We start from the raw sequence: 21336 nt of genomic DNA, 5'->3' as shown, positions 1-21336 counted from the left end.
TCCAGGCTCCGAGCCATCAGCCCAGAGCCCGACGCGGGGCTCGAACTCACGGACCGCGAGATCGTGACCTGGCTGAAGTCGGACGCTTAACCGACTGAGCCACCCAGGCGCCCCAATGTTTACTTATTTTTGAGAGAGAGACAGAGCATGAGTGTGGGAGGGGACACAGAGAGAGGGAGACGCAGAATCAGAAGCAGGCTCCAGGCTCTGAGCTGTTAGCACAGAGCCTGACACGGGGCTCGAACCCACAAACTGCGAAATCATGACCTGGGCCAAAGTCGGATGCCCAACCGAATGAGCCACCCAGGCACCCCAGAACTGTTTTTTCTTTTAATATAAAATTTTCATTAGTGTTAATTTTCTTAATGATCTGTTTTGACATGCTTGCCAAAGATTAGGTAACGCTAATTAAATTCGGTAATTTTAGCTTCATTTTGTTGAGCACCTATAATGTGCTAGAGACTGTATACACACACACACACACACACACACACACACACATAATCTGTAATTCTTGTAACAATGACAGAAATTACAGAAATTATTTGTCCCTGGGCACCTGGGTGGCTTAGTTGGCTGAGTGTCCAACTCTTAATTTCAGTTCAGGTCTTAATCCCAGGGTCATGGGATCAAGCCCCATATCAGGCTTTGTGCTGAGTGTGGAGCCTGCTTAAGATTCTCCCTCCCACCCTGCCCCCCCGCTGCCACTCGTCTCCCCCAGTTGCTTGCTCTCTCTCTTTCTTTAAAAAAATTTTTTGTAAAGAAATCATTTATCCCATTTTAAAGAGGAGAGGTAAGTGGGGCTCAGAAAAGTTAAAGAGTGGGCTTAAAGTCCCATGGCAAGATTGTTGGACTCCAAAGGCCACCTTCTTTCCTTTTTCTTTTTTCTATATTATGTTCTTTTTCCAATTTAGAATCAGAAGGCCTTTTTTCTGAATCAGAGCCAACAGCTGTTTGCACTGAATTTTAAACAACACACAAGGGATATTTACCACAATCATGTTTTATTTCTTTATATAAAATCATTCAGACACAGAATACATTCTCTTCCTTTTAATTTTTTTTATTAAATATAATTTATTGTCAAATTGGCTTCCTTACAAACCCAGTGCTCATCCCAACAGGTGCCCTCCTCAATGCCCATCACCCACCCTCCCCTCCCTCCCACCGCCCATCAACCCTCAGTTTGTTCTCAGTATCCAAGAGTCTCTTATGGTTTGGCTCCCTCCCTCTCTGTAACTTTTTTCCCCCTTCCCCTCCCCCATGGTCTTCCGTTAAGTTTCTCAGGATCCACGTATGAGTGAAAACATATGGTATCTGTCTTTCTCTGCCTGACTTATTTCACTTAGCATAATACCCTCCATTTCCCTCCACATTGCTACAAAAGGCCATATTTCATTCTTTCTCATTGCCAAGTAGTATTCCATTGTGTATATAGCCCACAATTTCTTTATCCATTCACCAGTTGTTGGACACTTAGGCTGTTTCCATAATTTGGCTATTGTTGAAAGAGCTGTTATAAACATTGGGGCACAAATGCCCCTATGCATCAGCACTCCTGTATCCCTTGGGTAAATTCCTAGCAGTGGTACTGCTGGCTCATAGGGTAGATCTATGTTTAATTTTTTGAGGAACCTCCACACCGTTTTCCAGAGCAACTGCACCAGTTTACATTCCCACCAACAGTGCAAGAGGCTTCCCGTTTTTCCACATCCTCTCCAGCATCTATAGTCTCCTGATTTGTTCATTTTGGCCACTCTGACCGGTGTGAGGTCGTATCTCAGTGTGGTTGTGATTTGTATTTCCCTGATGAGAAGTGATGTTGAGCATCTTTTCATGTGTCTGTTGGCCACCTGGATGTCTTCTTTAGGGAAGTGTCTATTCATGTCTTCTGCCCATTTCCTCACTGGATTGTTTGTTTTTCGGGTGTAGAGTTTGGTGAGTTCTTTGTAGATTTTGGATACTAGCCCTTTACACACTATGTCATTTGCAAATATCTTTTCCCATTCAGTCGGTTGCCTTTTAGTTTTCTTGATTGTTTGCTTTGCTGTGCAGAAGCTTTTTATCTTGATGAGGGCCCAATAGTTCATTTTTGCTTTTAATTCCCTTGCCTTTGGAGATGTGTCGAGTAAGAAATTGCTACGGCTGAGGTCAGAGAGGTTTTTTCCTGCTTTTTCCTCTAGGGTTTTGATAGTTTCCTTCTCACATTCAGGTCCTTCATCCATTTTGAGTTTATTTTTGTGAATGGTGTGAGAAAGTGGTTTAGTTTCACTCTTCTGCATGTTGCTGTCCAGTTATATTCTCTTCCTTTTCAAATTGAGTCTACAAAGGAGTAGAGAGTTAAAACATTTCATCAAAGCTGTCTGTTATGAAGAGACATTTTATTACTATATTTCTTCAAGTGTAAAGTACATATCAAACTCTAAAATACTTGGTCTTTATTTACTGACTTTCTCTTCTGTTTCCTAAGTGACAGTTAAGGTTACATTACATCATGCTCCTAAGTAGAAGTCAAAGTAAGTTAAATTCGATGTTATAAAATCTTCTACTTTTCATAAAAATGCTATGTATCATTTAATACCAAACCTGCTTCTTACATTCCCTAGGAAGAGAAACAATCTTTCCTATCCCTTCTTATCTTCCCCTGGTCCACAAAAGAGCCATTGTCTTTGCCCCCATTGTCCAGAGTATTAAGGCACCCCAGCTTCCATGTAACCATTCTCTCCTCTAGAAACCAACACAAGGAAGCTAAGGGATTATCCTGCATCCTTTGGAGACAGAATGCAATTACAGGAGGCTTGTTTGGAACTCTCTGCAATATTATTTCTTGCCATTGTGTCATTCAGATGTCACAAAAGGCAATCTCAGCAATGGGTTTACACCCACACTAGAATCATAACTGTTTTCATACAATGTGCACCCACAAGTTTTGCCTTCTTTATTACTTATTTGCAATATACAATACCTTTATGTTCCAGAATTACTAAATCTAATGCCTTTCCCTTTACCTTATGGTTTTTGAGGTAGACGATATAAACATTTTTCTTCCCCCCCCCCCAAATTTTCCATTTATTCATAAACCAGATAAAGGCTTACCTTTTTACTTTTTTTTAATTAAAGTTTTTTTTAATTGTAAGAACACTTACACAACACTTACCCTTTTAACAAATCCTTTTTTTTTTTAATTTTTTTTTAATGTTTATTTATTTTTGAGACAGAGAGAGACAGAGCATGAACAGGGGAGGGGCAGAGAGAGAGGGAGACACAGAATCTGAAACAGGCTCCAGGCTCTGAGCTGTCAGCACAGAGCCCGACGCGGGGCTCAAACTCACGAACTGTGAGATCATGACCTGAGCTGAAGTCGGACGCCCAACCGACCGAGCCACCCAGGCGCCCCTCTTTTAACAAATTCTTAAGTTCACACTACAGTGTTGTTAGCTATAGGTACAGTGTTCACAGACCTCTGGGGCTTATTTATCTTGTATAATTGGGTAAACATTTTTCATATGTACACTTCTACTTTAAAAATCTAGAAAGAAAAATGCCTTAGTTTGTTAGCAAAGTCAATAGAGAATGAGGTCACTTTGCTAACATTAGAGTAAGCAAAAGACATTTGAGGCCAGGAAACAATATGTTCTTTGCACTGGGTTTATTGTACCAGTTAACAAAGTTAACTCACCCATTGAAGATGCCAGCCATTTCCACTTAGGTGTTGTGTCACATTTACAATGAGATCATCCTGTAGTTCCCTGTCTTTATCAAAAAGAAAATTAAACAAATTTTTTAAGTTTATTTGTTTATTTTGAGAGAAACAGAGACAGCACCAGTAGGGGAGGGGCAGAGAGAGAGGGAGGGAGAGAGAGCATCCTAAACTGGCCCTGCCCTATCAGCACAGAGCCTGACGCAGGGCTTCAAGTCAAGAAACTGTGAGATCACGGCCTGAGCCGAAACCAAGAATCAGACGCTTAACTGACTGAGCCACCCAGGCGCCTGAAAATTAAAAAAAATAAAAAAATAAGAAAAATTGATAGAAGAGTGTGGCTATGAAGTATGAGTTGTATTTGTATTTATGTTTATTGATATATAATAGTTTGAATTCTTACCCCTCCTCCCAAATATACTTTAGTGTGAGAACTGAGAATTATCAATCTCCATGTTTGGAATCAAAGGCTATAAAGCCCACCTCCGGAATGTTTATTTTGCAGATAAGGAAAATGAAAGTCTCTCAGACTATTCCACTTGGCCAGGGCCACGTAATTGTCAAGTGGCAGTTTTATGTTATGATCCCCGCAGTTTGGTTCTCAATCCTATTTCTTTTCTTAAACCTCCCCTTGATAATCTGTTTACTTCAGTGGTGTGCTGATGGCATGCAAGCAGTTTGTGAAGATATTTCATCTAATTCGGGAAAACCTGAAAGATTTGAAGTTACTTAATCATAGTTAGAAATTAAATCCAAAGGTAAGAAAGAAAAAGAACATAGCATGTTCCTCTTATCTGCCTGACTTCATTCGGTTTCTCCCCAGCTCTGTGTTTTTAGGCATGTGCTTATTTGCATAAATGGACACGATACACAGCTATCGGTCCATGATTGATTAAAGCAAAAAATCTAAACAAATTCTTTTGTGAAATGGATTTTTTAATGGTTGTATGTGGAAAGAAATCTTACGAGTCATGCTTAAAGAAATGCCAATGAATTTTAAATGACAGGAAACCAAATACTGTGTTCAGGATGAGCATATGTATACCTAGGTTGAACGTGCACAACTCATTGAAACTGTTGTTTTTGTTTTCTTAACAGGGTGAACAATTGTGTTGGATTTTCAAATTATAAATTTTTCCTCCTTTTCTTGGCTTATTCTCTGCTGTACTGCCTTTTTATTGCTGCTACAGATTTACAGTATTTTATCAAATTTTGGACAGTAAGTCAATACCTTGGTGTCTTTTTGTGGTATATAAAAGTACATAATAGATTTTCAGTAATCAAGTTATTTCAGACACAGATTTCATAAAACAGAGTTCATTTCTGTATAGTCAATCCTCATTGCTCACAGATTCTGTATTTGTGAATTCTCCTGCTTGCTAAAATTTATCTGTAATCCCAAAGTCAGTACTCGCAGAGCTTTTGTGGTCATTTGCAGACATGCTGAGAGTGGGAAAAATTTGACTCGTCCCGTGTGCACATTCCCAGTTGAGATCAAACAAGGCAACATGCTGCCTTCTTGTTTGGCCTTCTTGTTCCCCCTTACTGTAAACAAGTATGCTTTTCATTCTGATTAGTGTCACATTTTTTGCACTTTGTACTTTTTGTTGGTGATTTTGCTATTTCAAATGTAGTGCCGAAGTGCTTGCTGTCTGGTGTTTCTAAGCAAAAGAAGACTAGAATGTGCCTTATGGAGAAAATACATGTGTTAGAGAAGTTTCCTTCAGGCATGACTTACGCTGTTGTTGGCTATGAATCAACAATATGTACTAAATAAGATGTCAGCAAGGTGTCTTTAAGCAGAAACACACATCAAACGAGGTTGTGTATTGATCACTTGCTGAGAATATGGTGACCAGAGGCTCGCAGGAACCTAACCCTTTATTTTGCCTTTGGCATTGGATCCATAGCCACAAATTTAGTGTTCATGGCACCATTATAGAACATAACCACAGTGAATAATGAGAATTGACTCTGTTAGAAGATTTTTTTTTTTTTGGTATTTAAAAAAATTGAAATGTTTTCTTTACATATGTAAAGATTATTTTTTAAAAGTATTCTGTCTAGAATATCCTGAAATTTTATTAGATATTGCTTGATTAGGCTTTAAGTAGCTCATTTGTTTCTAAAGATTTATTGAATGCCTCTATGTGCCAGCTGCATCCCTAAGCACTAGGAATGCACAGGCATATATATGGACATGCTCCTAGCATGCAAGAATACTCCAATGTCCAGCTTGAAGAATAGCCTCGAATGAATGTCTGAGAGATAATACCTCACTGCTTCTCATTCCTATGGATGATTTTAGTTGCAAACCATATTCTATATATATATATATATATACACACACACACACACACACACACACATATACATACATACATACATATATACACATATATGTATATATACATATGTATACATATATACACACACATATATACATACATACATATATATACATATATACATCTGTATACTGGTCATTCCATATATATATATATATGTGTATGTGGATATATATATATCATTCCATATATATACATATACGTATATATATATATGTATGGAATGAACAGTTTTTACTCTGAGGACTCTGCTGTCAAAGCTGTCAGTGAGATCCGGTGACCTGTGCTAATATATGATATTGAGACAGTATGACCTTCCATCAGAAGGGGACATCTCCTAGCAGATCTGGTGTTTCACTCAGTTTCCATAGCCCAAGCCTGGCCTTCTAGAGTGGACGATACATATAATGAGATACAAACTGGTTTTGCTTTGAGATGGCATGTTCAATCACATGCATATCGTAAGGCTTGTTTTAGGTCAGTGTTATGCACTGGTGTTGATCTTTTCTGTGATGCTGTTCCTCAAAATAGCTCGAAGCCTTACTGTGGACGTGTCAATGTATGTGTTCTTGTAGTGGATGCTGTTGTTTGTAGTAATGTAAAACATCGATAAGAATAGTAATTGTGCCAGTTAACCTTCATTTTCAGGCTTTATAATAAAACTATTTAAACATTTGTAAAGCTGTAGTATATTAACAAAACATTTTTGAGAAGTAAATTAAAAACTATATTTTATAGTTCCTTTTATCGTGCTTCCTAGTGTTATAGTCTACACATATGGTATCACAACTTTTCTATGATTCAGTTATGAAAAACAAATATCCCAAGTTTAATATCTTTTAATATCTATATAAATTAATAGCAAACATTTTTTAATCTTATGACATATTTTTCCTCAACATTTTAACAGAAAGCCATGTATCTTTCTCCATATCTAAATTTTAAAAAAACAGAGCAGAAAAAAAATCTTACTTACAAACGTAGGGGAATACATATCCCTTTGACAAAACATTTTATTTTCTTCCTTTCTTTATAGAATGGCCTACCCGATACTCAAGCCAAGTTCCATATTATGTTTTTATTCTTTGCCGCAGCTATGTTTTCTGTCAGCTTGTCCTCTCTGTTTGGCTATCATTGTTGGCTAGTCAGCAAAAATAAATCTACATTAGGTGAGTATTCAATTGTAGTTAACAGAACTTTAAACGCATCAAAAGTTGCCATATGATTAAATGCCAACCTGTCCTGACGTGGTAAAAATCATTTTTATTTCCTACCCTGTTGTATGAGAGGGTCACTTAGCCACCTACAAATGCACTTGTTCTGTATATTTATTGACTGTCCATTGTGTGTAAAGCATTGTGTATATACAGTGGTGAGCAAGGGCAAAATAGTCTATGGGGGGCACAGAAAATCTGTAACCAAACATAAAAGTGATTACAAAATGTCAAGTGTTATATAGGAAACAAACAGGATGCTGAGGTATGAATCGAGGACTGGGATGATGGAAGGGAACCTACTTAGATGGCCAGGGAAGGGCTTATCAAAGCAACAAGTATATAACCTATGAAATCCGTCATGGTAAGAGCCGTAACATCTCAGGCAGAGGAAACAGTATGTTCAAAAGCCCTACAGAGGTGGGATGCAGCTAAAACAGTACTTAATGGGAAATCCACAGTTAGCTATAAATGATTCCATTAAAAAAGAAGAAATATCGCAAATCAGTTACTTTAAATCTTAAGGAAGTACAAAAAGAAGAGCAGAGGAAACCCAAAGCCAGCAAATGGTAGGAAATAATAAAGATTAGAAAGGAGACAACAGAAATCGAGAATTTAAAACATAGAAGTCCAGTGAAATCAATAATTGGGTCTTTGAAAATATGAACAAATTTTACAAGTTATTAGCGAGAAAGAGAAAATAGAGAAGACTTAATGAAAATCGGTAATGAAAGTGGGGATATTACTACTGAATTTACGGAAATAAAAAGGGTTATAAGTGAATACCCTGAACACCAAAAAATTAGGTAGCCCAGATGAAATGGACAAATTTCTAGAAACATACAAACTACTAATTTGACTCAAGAAGAAATATAAAACCTGAGCAGACCTGTAACAAGTAAAGGGATTGAATCGATAATCAAAAACCTCCCAACAAAGAAAAGCCCAGGACCATATGCACTTCACTGGTGAATTCTCCCAAACATTAAAATAAATAAATAAATAAAAATAACATCAATTTTTCTCAAACTCTGCCAGAAATTAGAAGACAGTATAGCACTTTGTAACTCATTCTGTGAGGCCAGGATTATCCTAATACCAAAGCCAGACAAAGACATCCAAGAAAACTGCAGCCCAGTATCCCTTATGAATATAGATACAAAAATCCTCAATAAAATAAACCAAATCCAGCAGCTTATTAAAAGGATTATGTATGGTGGCCAAGAAAGATTTATCCTAAGAATGCAAAGGTGTTTCAATATGCAAAAATCAATCAATGGTAATATACCACAATAATACAATGAAGGGAAAAAAAAACCACATGATCAACTCAGCTAATGCAGAGAAAGTATTTGGCAAAATCCAACACCCTTTCAAGGTAAAAACACTTAACAAATTAGAGGCAAATGAGAATTTCTTCAGCACAAGGGGCTTCCTCAAGCCCCAAATGATAAAGTGCATTAATGAGAAATCTGTAGCTAATATACTCAATGGCGAATATAAAAACCTTTCCCCTAAGACTAGAAACAAAACAAGATTGGCCACTTTCCCTAGTGGTGTTTAATCTAGCCAGAAAAATTAGTCAAGAAAAAGAAATAAAGCCATCCAGATAGGAAAGGAAGAAGTAAAACCATCTTTCTTCGTGGATGACATGATCTTCTATATTAAAAAAAAAAAAAAAAAAAAAAAAAAAAAAACTTAAAGAATCCATGATAAAAACTATTAGAGCTAATAGTTGCATGACACAAAATCACGATGCAGAAAAATTGGTTGTATTTCTATACACGAGCAAAGAACCATCCAAAAAGAAATTAAACAATTCCATTTACAGAAGCATGAGAATAATAAAATAACTAGAAATAAGTGTAACCAAGGAGGTACAGCAGTGGTACACTGAAAACTACCAAGCTTGCCTGAAAGAAATTAAAGACTCAGATAGATGGTAAGATTTCCCGTGTTCATATATTGGAAGACTTAATATTTTTAAGTATGACCCAAAGTGACTTACAGAGTCAGTGTAATCCCTATTACAATTTCAATGGCCTTTCTTGCAGAAATGGCAAAGCTGATCCTCAAATCTATCCATCCACACATCTATCTAAAAAAGATCCAGAATTTATAAAGTTTTAATTTGCTTATTTGTGTTTTCTGATTTTCTTTTGCAATGCACATGTGCTGCTAATAATAATAGAAGGATTCTTTAAAAATGAAAATAAATGCAATCACATCCTCTGAAACAGAATAGGCAATCTATGTGGCAGAGCTTTTGATAGGTACGCGAGTTGTGCATTCACAGGGGGCTAGCCATTGATTTTTAGAGTTCCCTCATTTAGTCCAGTGGTTTCTAAATGTGGGGGTTGCTAGATGTGTTACTCATGTGATTGTTCTCCCATTTTTTGGCAGAGGCGTTTAGAAGTCCTGTATTTCGACACGGAACAGATAAGAATGGATTCAGCTTGGGTTTCAGTAAAAACATGCGACAAGTTTTTGGTGATGAGAAGAAGTACTGGTTGCTACCCGTTTTTTCAAGGTAGTTTGTTGTGAAAATATTCGGGTTTTAAACCAATGAAAGCAACCCAACAGAAGAACTATAATTCTGCATGGGAATTCCTGTTTTTGTGAAAAGAATTATTTCGTGGTTCACCCTTATATCAGTGTGGAAGTCAGTTAACTCGGCCTCTCCCTTAACAAGCTGTATTGAAGCCAGTATCTGATAGACCCGTTTTGTCCGTAGCATAACTGTGTTCCACTGGCAAACATCACATTGTAATGGTTTCACACTATGACCTTTTTTACCGCTCAGTTGTAAGTTTTCGTTTTGATTCTAGTCTAGGTGATGGCTGCTCCTTTCCAACTTGCCTTGTTAATCAGGATCCTGAACAACCATCTACTCCTGCAGGAATGAACTCAACATCGAAAACGTAATCCCGTATTTTTTTTCTATTTTACTTTCAAATAATATATGTTCTCCTCCTGTGTCCTTGGGCTACATATTTCTTGGGGAAAAAAAATTAAAAACCTAGGATACTTGACCACAATGGTTCCTGCTTGGAATGAGGGAGATAGGAAAGTATGACTGGGGAGGGGTACATAGGGAGCTTTAATTATACTTGTCAAACTCTGTTATTACTCTGGATAAACAGGTGTTAATTCTCCATACATGCTGCTTGACTGAAGTATATTACGATTTTTAAAACGTAGTGCTTTAAAGAGGAGCATATAAGTCCAAATTAGCTCCCCTAGTGATCAGGTGAGCAGACAGGAGATGTGCCCTCGGACCCCCCAGGTCCTTTCTGTGGTACCTATAACATTATAAAGAGATAAGAAGCACTTCCTTGGATTAGGTTTTTGGAGGTCAAATGGAATCCCAGACACCTGCTTGCTAGTGCACCACATTTCCTAATGCTTATTAAAGACCAGTAAACATTATCTGGGCCATTTCAGTGGAAGGGAAAGGCAAGGGGCCCTAGAAATTGAGTGTTTGGAGACTTTTTCCCTTGCTTTGTCAAGAATTTGAGGAAGACCTTACAATTTGATTCTAACTTTGCAATTAACTGGCAAAAGGCAAAACTACTTAAACCTTTTAAATGCTATGTATGAATTTTTAAGTTTAAAACACTAACTTTCACATCTTTAAGACAGATTTATTTGAATATGGCCATACCTCTAATTTTTAAGGGGAAGCCAATAGCAAGAGCATAACTGTAATATTCTTAAATTTTAGAGAGTTTCTTCTTTGCTGGAATGCCACGTACATAACACCTGTACCTCCGCTCCTGCTGTCTCCATTTCTTATTGATCACAGCACGTCCTCTGGTGGAGCCTGTCATGACCCCACAATTCTTCTTGAGGCAGTGACCCTGGTAGCCGTTCCAAAGCCATTTTAAATTGTCACGAGATGAAACCTGTTTGCCACCCCATCCCCAGCGTGACCTTGGACACAGTAGAATGAACAAGTTAATGAGGAGGCCATTCTGATGTGTTTCCCAGGGACATTCAAAGGCACCGGAGTCTTAGTGGGATGTCCCCTTTGAGTTTGGGCTTGAAAATTTAACAAAGTTATATCTTAATGATTTTCCTTGTATCTTCATGCAGAAAAATATCACTTTAATAGATTATTTAGAATGTTTTCAAGCTTTTATAAAGTTTAGTAGTTTTCAGTAACGTTTTTTACCCTTTAAGTGGTTTTTGTAGTTCAAGAAGATTTGGTTTTCAGAGATGGTATCTCTCCTTCTACTAAGTGTACCAAAGGCCCTCGGAGAAATCCTAATTCTGGCACTTTTGCCCTGCTAGGTGATCTTGAAGGGGTCAAGTAACCACTCTCGACTTCCTTTTCCTTTAAATTTTGGGATTGGATTTTGACAGCTAAATTGTCTTTTACGTAATTCTGTAATTCCTCCTTGATGAGCCCATATAAAATTGTTATGGCAAGTGGCTGCCTCTCCTCTCTACTGCAGAGTTTTATGTCTGACTGTCTACTGAACATTCCCACTTAAATGTCTAAAAGTCATCTCCCACTGAACAGGTGCAAAGCGGATATCTTGATTTCCAACCATCAACACCCTTCGGCTTAAATCTGATTCTCCTCCATCCTTCTGGATGTCAGTATACGTGACCCCATTCTCCCAGATGCTCAGGCCAGAAACCATGCACCATTCTAGACTCCTCTTTCGTTACCTTGTATTTACTCCATTTGCACATCCTGTCAGATGCCCCTTCAAAATATGCCAATAATCCAAGTACTTTTTGTCACCCTCAGACTGCTTTCCGGTCCAAGGCATCATTTCTCACATGGATTACTTCCACATCTTCCCTGCTGGTCTTTCTGGTTCCATTTTTGCCCTACTTCAGTCTACTCTCCATTAAGAATCAGATTGTGTCACTCCTGTGCTCAAAACCCTCCCTTGGCTTCCCATCTTAATCAGCATAAATCCAATTAGTGTCCTTACCTTGTCCTGTCTAATCTGGCCCCGGTAGCTCTCTAATGTCATCCCTTACCACCTTCTCATCCCTCACGGTCCTCAGACACACAGATCTTGCTGGTCCCCAAATGTACCTGGCAAGTCCCTTATTTATTGTCTTTGTACTTGCCAATTCCTCTTCCTACCCATTTTTTTTTCCAGCTATCTGAATGCTCTTCGACCTTTTCTTAATTCACTTCCAGCTCAGGTGTAACTTCACAATACAGGCTATCTTTGAAAACCCTTTGTAAGATAGGGACCTGCTCCCTCGCTTCCCCTTACTCTCTCTTTTTCTGTTGTCAGCTCTTCCTGTCACCTGACTTATTACGTATTTGCTTATTTATTATTATTCTTCCTCAGTTACAGTGAAATTTCTGCGCGATCAAAGACTTTATTCCTTGGTGTAATAGGTACTCAATGAATACAGTTGAATAAATGGATCCTTCCCTGCCATTTGTTAGTCTTGTTGGCAGTAATGAATCTGCAGGGATTCCCTAAACCAGGAGCTGGTTACTATGCTAAACCAGGTGTATGGTCCCTTTCCTGAAGAATAATAAAAATTAGAATACAAGAGTTATTTGGGGTTTTTTCATATAAATAGGAGACATGCTCTTTATTTTTAAAGATTTATTTCCAGAATTTTATAAAGGGATGTTAAAGCTGCACAAAATTAAAATATTCTCCAATTTTAGATATGAGGTAATTATTAAGGAGCAAAAGCATATCCTTTAAAAAATATAGTATAGTCAACTCACATATGTGAAATTATTCTTGGAAGAAATTGAACTTTTTTTTCTGAACATGATTATAATTACTATTTCAGGGTGTTCTAAAACTACACTTATATAGTTTCTATGCCAATATTTTTTTCTGAGTGAAATGTTATTTTTTAATTTTTATTTTTTCATGCCACCCAATAGATTGATATGTAGCATGTGTACTTAAATCTTAAAACTTAAATTCTTCTTTGAAGACTCTTCATTCTCCAAATTAAACAACGTTTGTAAAACCTGATGTTGTCAGATGTTTCCAACATTTTTGCAAGATAGCACTTAAATTTGTTGTTTCAGTTTAAGAGAGGAAGATAGAGAATTCTTTGTTTAAGACTAGTTAGGCCACTTTAGAAACACTAGGCCAATTTTTCTCAAACTTTTATTTCTGCCATCACCTTCATATCTATGTTTTCCATATCACATACCACATAAAACTAATATTTTTATTTAACATATTTATTTAAATTGGCACTGAAGCTTATTTTTAAATCAAACAGTGCCTCACTGTCATAAATGAAAACTGCGATAAATTGCCATAAATAGAATACAACTTTAAAAAATAAAATTGATAATTAAACACTATTAAATTCTAACTAGAATCCCTCACCTGCTAAAGTCAGAGGCAGAGGCCTGTTCTGTCAAAGATGGAGACGCCAAAGTCAAGGATTGTCATCTTGTTATATTCGGAAGAATGACGAGACAATGGAAGGGAGAACGGTTTTCTCATTGGGAGTCAGTGCCATTTAATGCCTATTCCCTGTTCCCCAAATTCCCTTGGGAAGTTGTTTGAATTCTGTACTTTGAGAAACACTGAACATAACGCGATCAAGAATTAACATGATGATTATGATGATGATTATTCTTATTCAGTCCTGAAAACCATCAGTTCCCTGCAAAGCCCTTGAGAGAGTCCCAGAGTCACCTTCTCACGGATTCCCAGTCTTGGACTGAGAACAGCGCAAACCCAGGAAAAGGCAAAGCTGGTAAGGGTGTCCTGATTTGACTGTTTTATTTAATTAAGGTGCTTATTCACCTTTAACAAAAGGTGAAGGTAGTGAAAACAATCCCATATAACCTACAAAATTTTGGAGTTGGATTCCCATTGTAAATTTAGAATTAATTTTCAGGAACTTTTTTTTGTAAAGGCCTTTGGTTAATGTCTAATGTTAGCTGAAGAAGATCATTTTGTGAAAGATCTACATTGCTTTTATCCCAGTGTAAGAACCAAATATTAACTATTGCCTATTAAATAAAATGATGTAAGTATACTCAAAATGTAAATGTTTAATGGAAAAAGTAATTGACTCAGGCAACAGATTGAAAAACATCCAGTGAAAAAGATCTTAATGGGATTCTTTTACTCTAAGATTTCTATCCAGTTTCAGAATGTCAGAGTAAAGTGATTGCGTGATTGCCGTAACGTCAGCTGTTATTTCTTCAAATCCCACTCACATTTCTCTTGTATTGCTGTTGATTTTAATCTGTGACTGCATCAGTTAGTATAGTTTATCAGCAAAGGGTTTGAAGTTAGACCTGATTTCAGATCTCAATTTTGACACCTAATTGGTGTGTGAGATTTGTAGTTACCTAATCTCTTTTAGACTTAGCTTTCTCTTCTTAAAATGCTACTTATTTCTCAGGGTTAGTGAGGATTAATCAAAGCATGTGATCATGCATGCCAGCATATATGGATGTGTGTGGTGTCCCTTATAATTGAGTATAAAATCATACATGCATGATGAAAAGACCATTAGCCAGAAAATCTTCTCCTTCATTTCTAGTCCTTTCTTCAAACTCTCTCCTAGTGCTGCCAGACTTTGGCTCACTTCACTTTATTTTATTTTTTACTTTTTTTTAACGTTTATTCATTTTCGAGAGACAGAGACAGAGCACAAGTGGGGGAGGGGCAGAGAGAGAGGGAGACCTAGAATCCAAAGCAGACTCCAGGCTCTGAGCTGTCAGAACACAGCCCGACGTGGGGCTCGAACCCACAAACCGTGAGATCATGCATGACCTGAAGTCGGATGCTTAACCAACTGAGCCATCCAGGCACCCTGGCTCACTTCACTTTAAAGTGTTTGTTGTTTTATTTGAAATCTCTTTGGGATTTAGTGATCGTAAAACATGACAGTTCTAACTAAAAATTCTAAGGTCATTATTTAATATACAATCAGTCATATTCTGCTAAAATATAGGCTTTCTTTAAAGAGTTTTGTGCTTAAGGAATAGATAAAGATCCCCATCCTTTGAGTATTCCTGGTTTTGCCTTTCTCCCACCTTCAAACCGGCCATTCCATTTTCCAGTCTGTGGGAAGGGCTAGATATTGCCTAAACAAAAATTGATGACACCTGTTAACCCTGTGAATCCCTCAGTTTTCTTGGAGGCAAAGAAGTGATGTATAGTCGGGGGTCAATTTTTGGGGGGTGGAAAGACAAAGAGCTCCCTTTCTTTCAGAAGGAATTCATGTTTCCTCATACAGTTCTGCATTAACATAGAAGGATTTCTTCCTTTTTATATGCTGTTACTTATTTGGCATGTTAGATTAATTTTCTGTAACTTGGATGGATGAATATTTAAAGTCTAAAGGATGATGTAAAAGAAGGAAAAGAAATGTGAGAAGGATGAGGTGAGGGAGGGCTCCAAGATGAGTTTCAGCAGGATGTAGCAGGTATATGTAGAATTAGGAAGAGTGCTTTAAGATGACGTGAGAAGTGCCCAATCCAATGTTATCTTTGATGTTTTTGTTCCTGCCCACCCCCACCCCCCCGCCCACTTCCTCAGGTGTATGTCTCTTTTTAAACTGCTATTTTTGTGGGGCCTCTGAGTGGCTCAGTCAGTTAAGCATCTGACTTTGGCTCAGGTCATGATCTCACTGTCTGTGAGTTCGAGCCCCGCATCGGCTCTGTGCTGACAGCTCGGACCCTGGAGCCTGCTTCCGATTCTGTGTCTCCCTCTCTCTCTGTCCCTCCCCCATTCATGCTCTGTCTCTGTCTCAAAAATAAATAAACATTAAAGTGCTATTTTTGTGACACTCTGGGCGGTCAACACTGTATCGTGTGTGTGTGTGTGTGTGTGTGTTTCTCTATGATCGTCTTACAAACCTGTACTGCATGCGAGGCACCTTTGGAAGCATATGGAGGGAATCAGGGATGAAAAAACTAGTCTCTATTTATTCAAAAGTAACCCCCCCCCAAAACAAAATGCTAATTTATGTTCTTTCTTGAAGGTATGAGCAATCCTGCATTAACCATGGAGAATGAGACTTAACTCTTCAAACAAAATAAATTCATACTTTATGAAAGTAAGATATGTTTTTTTCTTAATTGTTATGCTTTGTATTTTTAACAATTTTCCAGTTCTCTTAGGGCAAATAGTTCCCATAAATGTTATTATTTATTTTTGAGTGATTGAAATTTGAAGATGTTTTAATTAACCCTTAGGATCCCATCGTGTATCATGTTGGAGACCTGTGCAGGTGGACCTAGCTTTGGTATTAGCCTGTATGTAGGGTAACTTGACAAATAATTGGAATAAGTTGATGAATGAAATTCATTTTTATAGCAATGCACTAAATGGCAAGGATTATTATAGCAATGCACTAAATGGCAAGGATTACTCCTAAAATATTGAACTTTACTTGACACTTATTTTGTCAGATGATAGGATCCTGGAGTTTTTATTTTCTTCTATCCTTCCAGATTACAGCAGTTATATCCTTGACCATCTGTCAGTAGAATCCCACTGGGTCTTAGTACAAGACAATTATATCTTGTTAGTGCAAACCTCTAGCATCCTAATTTTGGGTTACAGTAGCACGCCATGGCATGTGTTACCCTTAAAGTAATAAGTGTTCCAAATCATTTTCTTTAAACCATAATTTTTTTTAAACCTGTTGTTCTAAATCAGTTTCTTTAAAAGGTAATTTCTTTATAAGCCAGCCTGCAATTAATACAATAAAGAGCAGCTTTGGAACAAAGCTATAATCATCTAAACAAAATAAAAAATTGTATGTGCTGTTATAATAAACACAGTATAGAGTTGAACAGTAAAGTTATCAAGACAAATCTCTATTTAAAAAACTGCAATCTAGAATCCTGAAGTCTAAAAACAATCAAGAGAATGGAATCTAAAACACAAAATCATTTGTGTCAAAGTATTTCATGGATATCTAGGTTTTCTTTGGTTTTTAACCCATTTTAATCCTCTAAATCTGTTTTCTTTCTTTCTTTTTTTTTAAAATCTGTTTCTTTCTTTCTTTGGTTTTGGTTTTGATAAGTAGCTATGTACTAACAGCAAAAAACTGATCTGGGAATTTGCCAGTTGACTAATGTTTTGGTTTTGGATGACTGTGGATGATCTTATAGTAGATCAGATTCATCATAACTATGATTAGGATAGTGAAAATTTCATCTTAACTTGGCTAAATGGCAAAAAGACAATATTAAATTTCTAGAAGTAATTCTTTTTGAATTTTTTTAATGTTTATTTTTGAGAGAGATAGAGACAGAGCGTGAATGGGGAACGGGCACAGAAAGAGGGAGACACATCATCCAAAGCAGGCTCCAGGCTTTGAGTTGTCAGCACAGAGCCCGACACAGGGCTTAAACTCATGAGCTGTGAGATCATGATCTGAGCCAAAGTCAGACGCTTAACCAACTGAGCCACCCAGGTGCCTCTCTAGAGGGAATTCTTAAAATGTAACTGAATACACAAGAATTGAATTACTAAGTAATACTACAAATAAAATATTATACTAGTTATGTACAGCATATAAAGTTTCACAGGATGTTTTTTCAGTATTTTGAACCATTAGTTCTAATTACCATTTGTGAGGTCATATGTGTTAAATGTTCTATATATTGACATAACCAGGGACATTTAAATGTGTCTTTAGAAATTGCATTTTCCCAAAGTAGCTAATATTCCAAATTGTTTTTAAAATATTTAAAAATAGTTTTTCCCGCTTTACATCTCAGACTTGCAATTTGTTCAGCGCACATGATATTGATAGGCTTAATTTAATTATATTCTGAATGATATTTTCATCTCTTCTCTTTTTGAAGTACATTAATAAATTATTTGTGGGCTTTTTATAAAATATTTATTAGTTCATACTTTGCAGATCGTTATGTCCCTAGACCCATAGTAGCACTGATGTGTAAGTAAAATTTAGCCTTTTCAACCTTCCCTCTTATACAAAGAAAAAATGCTGTGCTTCAGGGTGCCTGGGTGTCTCAGTCAGTGAAGCATCTGACTCTTGATCTCAGCTCAGGTTATGATCTCACATGTTGTGGTTTCCAGCCCTGCATTGGGCACCCTGCTGACAGGGTGGAGCCTGCTTGAGATCCTTTCTCTCTCCCTCTCTCTCTCTGCCCCTCCCCCACTCGCTTGCTCGCTCTCTACCTCAAATATAAATAAACTTAAAAAAATAAATGCTGTGCTTCGATGCACATGAAGTTTCAAAATGATTTTCCTACATCCCCATCCAGCTTAGCTGGCACTTCTAAACTCCTCCTGGCTTCAGACAAATGCAGAACTAGCAGTCCTGCCGCTGGCATTGGGGCCCCAAACCTTACCCTGGACCTACTGAATCAGAATCTGCATTTTCTGCATTTTAACAAAATCCTCTGGCCTTGTATATGCATGTTATAGCTTGAGAAGGACAGATGTAGAGGTCTGAATTCAAGAACACATCTGAGCTTTCCAGCACAGAAAACATGGAATTCTGAGCAAGGAATGTTACTCAACAAACATTGAATGAATTGTTTTTGTTTTTGCTTTTTTTTTTATAGTTAACACAATAATTTCATGATTTCTGTTTCATTTCAAGGTATCAGTGCTGCAGGTGGATGGCAGAGGCTTCCCACAGGAAGGCACCACGGGCCCGTGGTTCCCATTTCTTCTTGGCTGGATATGCAGAATATGAATTGGTTAGTTCTCTCCAAGCCGTTGCTTAAAATATAACACATTTTTAAAAAAAACCAGTATAGAGATTGTTTCAACTAACACAAATTCCTGTTAAATATTAAAAGTAATTATGGTTTATGAATCAAGGACAAAAATATCTTCTATCATAAAAACTTGGAATAAATTCATGGGCTTATTTTCACCCAAATATTTGGGTTGTACAATGTATACACATAAAAAGCCCATTAATCATCTGATTTTTCTGATTCAGAAAATTGAGACTATTAAGATACTGAAGTTTACAAGCTTTCAAATTACAGTATAATGAGAGCTTTATTCATAAAACCTGTTAGTTACCTGTGAGGTGGAGGGAGCCTGTCAGACTTGTTTCCTCCCTCTGCTGTAAATCTGGCCCCAGACTGAGTGAACTCCAATGACTATGAATTCATTGCAGATTTTAATTGGCCCACACTTGAAAACTGCCATCATTTTTTGCCAGACTTTAATTCTAGCCTTTGTTCCCTGCTGGAAAAGAAGTGTGATCATTGATTGAAGACTGAGCTCACTGATAAGCAACTAGCTAGCAAATTTTTTGTCACAACTAATACATTTCTATTACATCCAAGATATATTTTTCATCTCTCCCAATCTTCTTAAACCGGGGGAAAATCTATATAAAAACAATTATGATTGGTTTATGATGTTCTTTTGCCAGTATGGCTTTTTTGAAAATCTGTTTTTTAGGTTATTTGTTCTACTGAACAGAGCAAACGTATTGAATTTGTTAAGCATCGCCAATGGGCCAATAGATTAATCCTCCATTGGTATCTATATTTTTTCTGTGTCCCCTCTCATCAAAAGTATGACACTTAACTTTATAGTTCTTCAAATACTTAAGACTAAATTATGCAAATCATTAAAACAAATCCTATACTTTCAGAAATTTAGTTCAACCTGAACTAAATGGCGTGCTGTTTGGAAATTGAGTTTAAGGTAAACTAATGTGGTGTGTTTGTTAATGCCAAAACGTTCGGCTTCGGTAAATATACTAGGAAGCTCTTGTGCCTTGTACGCACTATTTGAAAAAGTTTTATTCTTTTTTTGAGTGGAGTGTAAGTTTTGTAAATGTTAGAGATTAGAATAAGCTTAAACAGTTTTTGGTACTGATTTTGAGAATTTAAAGCAGATTATCTTTTAAAACGTGCACAGTTAAGGAACCAGTATTTAATCAAAGAGACAATGGTATTACACTTTTCAAAATCTGAGTTAGACAAAAATGCAACACTGAAGAGACCAGGAGACTGGAGGATAATGGAGTAGAAAGATCCTTGCAATTACTTGTTCTTTCTAAAAATATAAAGCTTACATTTTAATGAGTTTATGAAAGAACCAATGTCAGCCAAGTCCATTTAAAGATCATTTGAGTGCAATTCTTTGAACAACAGGGATACTCTTTCTGATTTTTTTTTTTTTAAACCTGAAGGCTTTGATCTGACAATCCGTTTCAGGAAATCTCAAAAGATATAATGCATTTTCACTTGTTACTTTTAAAGCATTTTTTGGTCATCATCTTTTATTACCTGAAGTGCCAGGTTGGAACCTATAGCTACTGCTACGAGTCTTAAGGGCAACAGCATCATGTGATGTATTGCGAAAAATATGCAGCCAGGTTTTTTCAAAGCACAGTACTATAGCCATTTTTGTGGACAGGATTTTGTGAGGTGTCCCTTCTTGTCAAAATAGAAGCTAAGAAAAAAAGTGGGGTTTTTATTCTTTCCCTTGCGAGAGTACTGTTAAATTTTCCCCCTTTAGGTCTTTTGTGTAATTATTGATATACATGATGAGTTGATACACAGTAGAATCATTCGAAAAAAACTTTTACGAATAAATTTTTTTCCATTAAGTTGCAGTGGTTCCCTTTTTGTTTTCATACAGTGAATAATCTTTCAAGGGTTTTGTTTTTAATCTAGGTGGTTAGAATTTTTAGAGATGATGGCATATCTCATTAGATATGCAGTATAAAGTTTACCTGAGTGAATAAAGCATCAGATAGACCTGCATTTTTGTACATATTTATAAAATGTATCTTAAAAACATTTTAAACATTTTGCTTTAAAAAATTTAATTGCTCAACTGAAACTTGAAGACACTTATACTTCCACTGTCCTGATAGTCCACTTAACTGATAATTTTGATTTTTTCCTGTTTTTAGAAATTCTACCATAGAGAGAAAATTTTTAAGAATTTTTTTAAATATTGTGCAAATACTTCATATACTTTAGTTAACTATTTGCCTTTGTGCAGTGAAGAGGGTTTGTTTTTTAAAGACAAAACTTTGTTGCATCTAAATACAACGATGAGCCATTCAAGGCAGTGCTTATCCATGAATTCCCTCCTGTTCTACCATAATAAAGTCTGGTTGGTCACCATTA

The 21336-nt window shown here is 36.8% G+C and overlaps 1 protein-coding gene across 2 annotated transcripts in view; it reads left to right on the top strand.

The window, feature by feature from the left end:
• Nucleotides 1-21336, top strand: part of ZDHHC2 (zinc finger DHHC-type palmitoyltransferase 2) — a 69828-nt gene extending 48492 nt beyond the window's left edge. For both annotated transcript variants that reach the window (XM_045454934.1, XM_045454945.1), the window contains exons 7-13: nt 4799-4919; nt 7085-7217; nt 9666-9792; nt 10091-10183; nt 13867-13979; nt 16224-16298; nt 18828-21336. In XM_045454934.1, coding sequence (XP_045310890.1) covers nt 4799-4919; nt 7085-7217; nt 9666-9792; nt 10091-10183; nt 13867-13979; nt 16224-16264 — 628 coding nt within the window. In that variant the 3' untranslated portion in view covers nt 16265-16298; nt 18828-21336. The remainder of the gene's footprint in view (nt 1-4798; nt 4920-7084; nt 7218-9665; nt 9793-10090; nt 10184-13866; nt 13980-16223; nt 16299-18827) is intronic.

Source organism: Leopardus geoffroyi, chromosome B1 (assembly GCF_018350155.1).
Source record: "Leopardus geoffroyi isolate Oge1 chromosome B1, O.geoffroyi_Oge1_pat1.0, whole genome shotgun sequence".
NCBI lineage: Eukaryota > Metazoa > Chordata > Mammalia > Carnivora > Felidae > Leopardus > Leopardus geoffroyi.
This window is presented reverse-complemented; position numbering and strand designations above follow the sequence as displayed.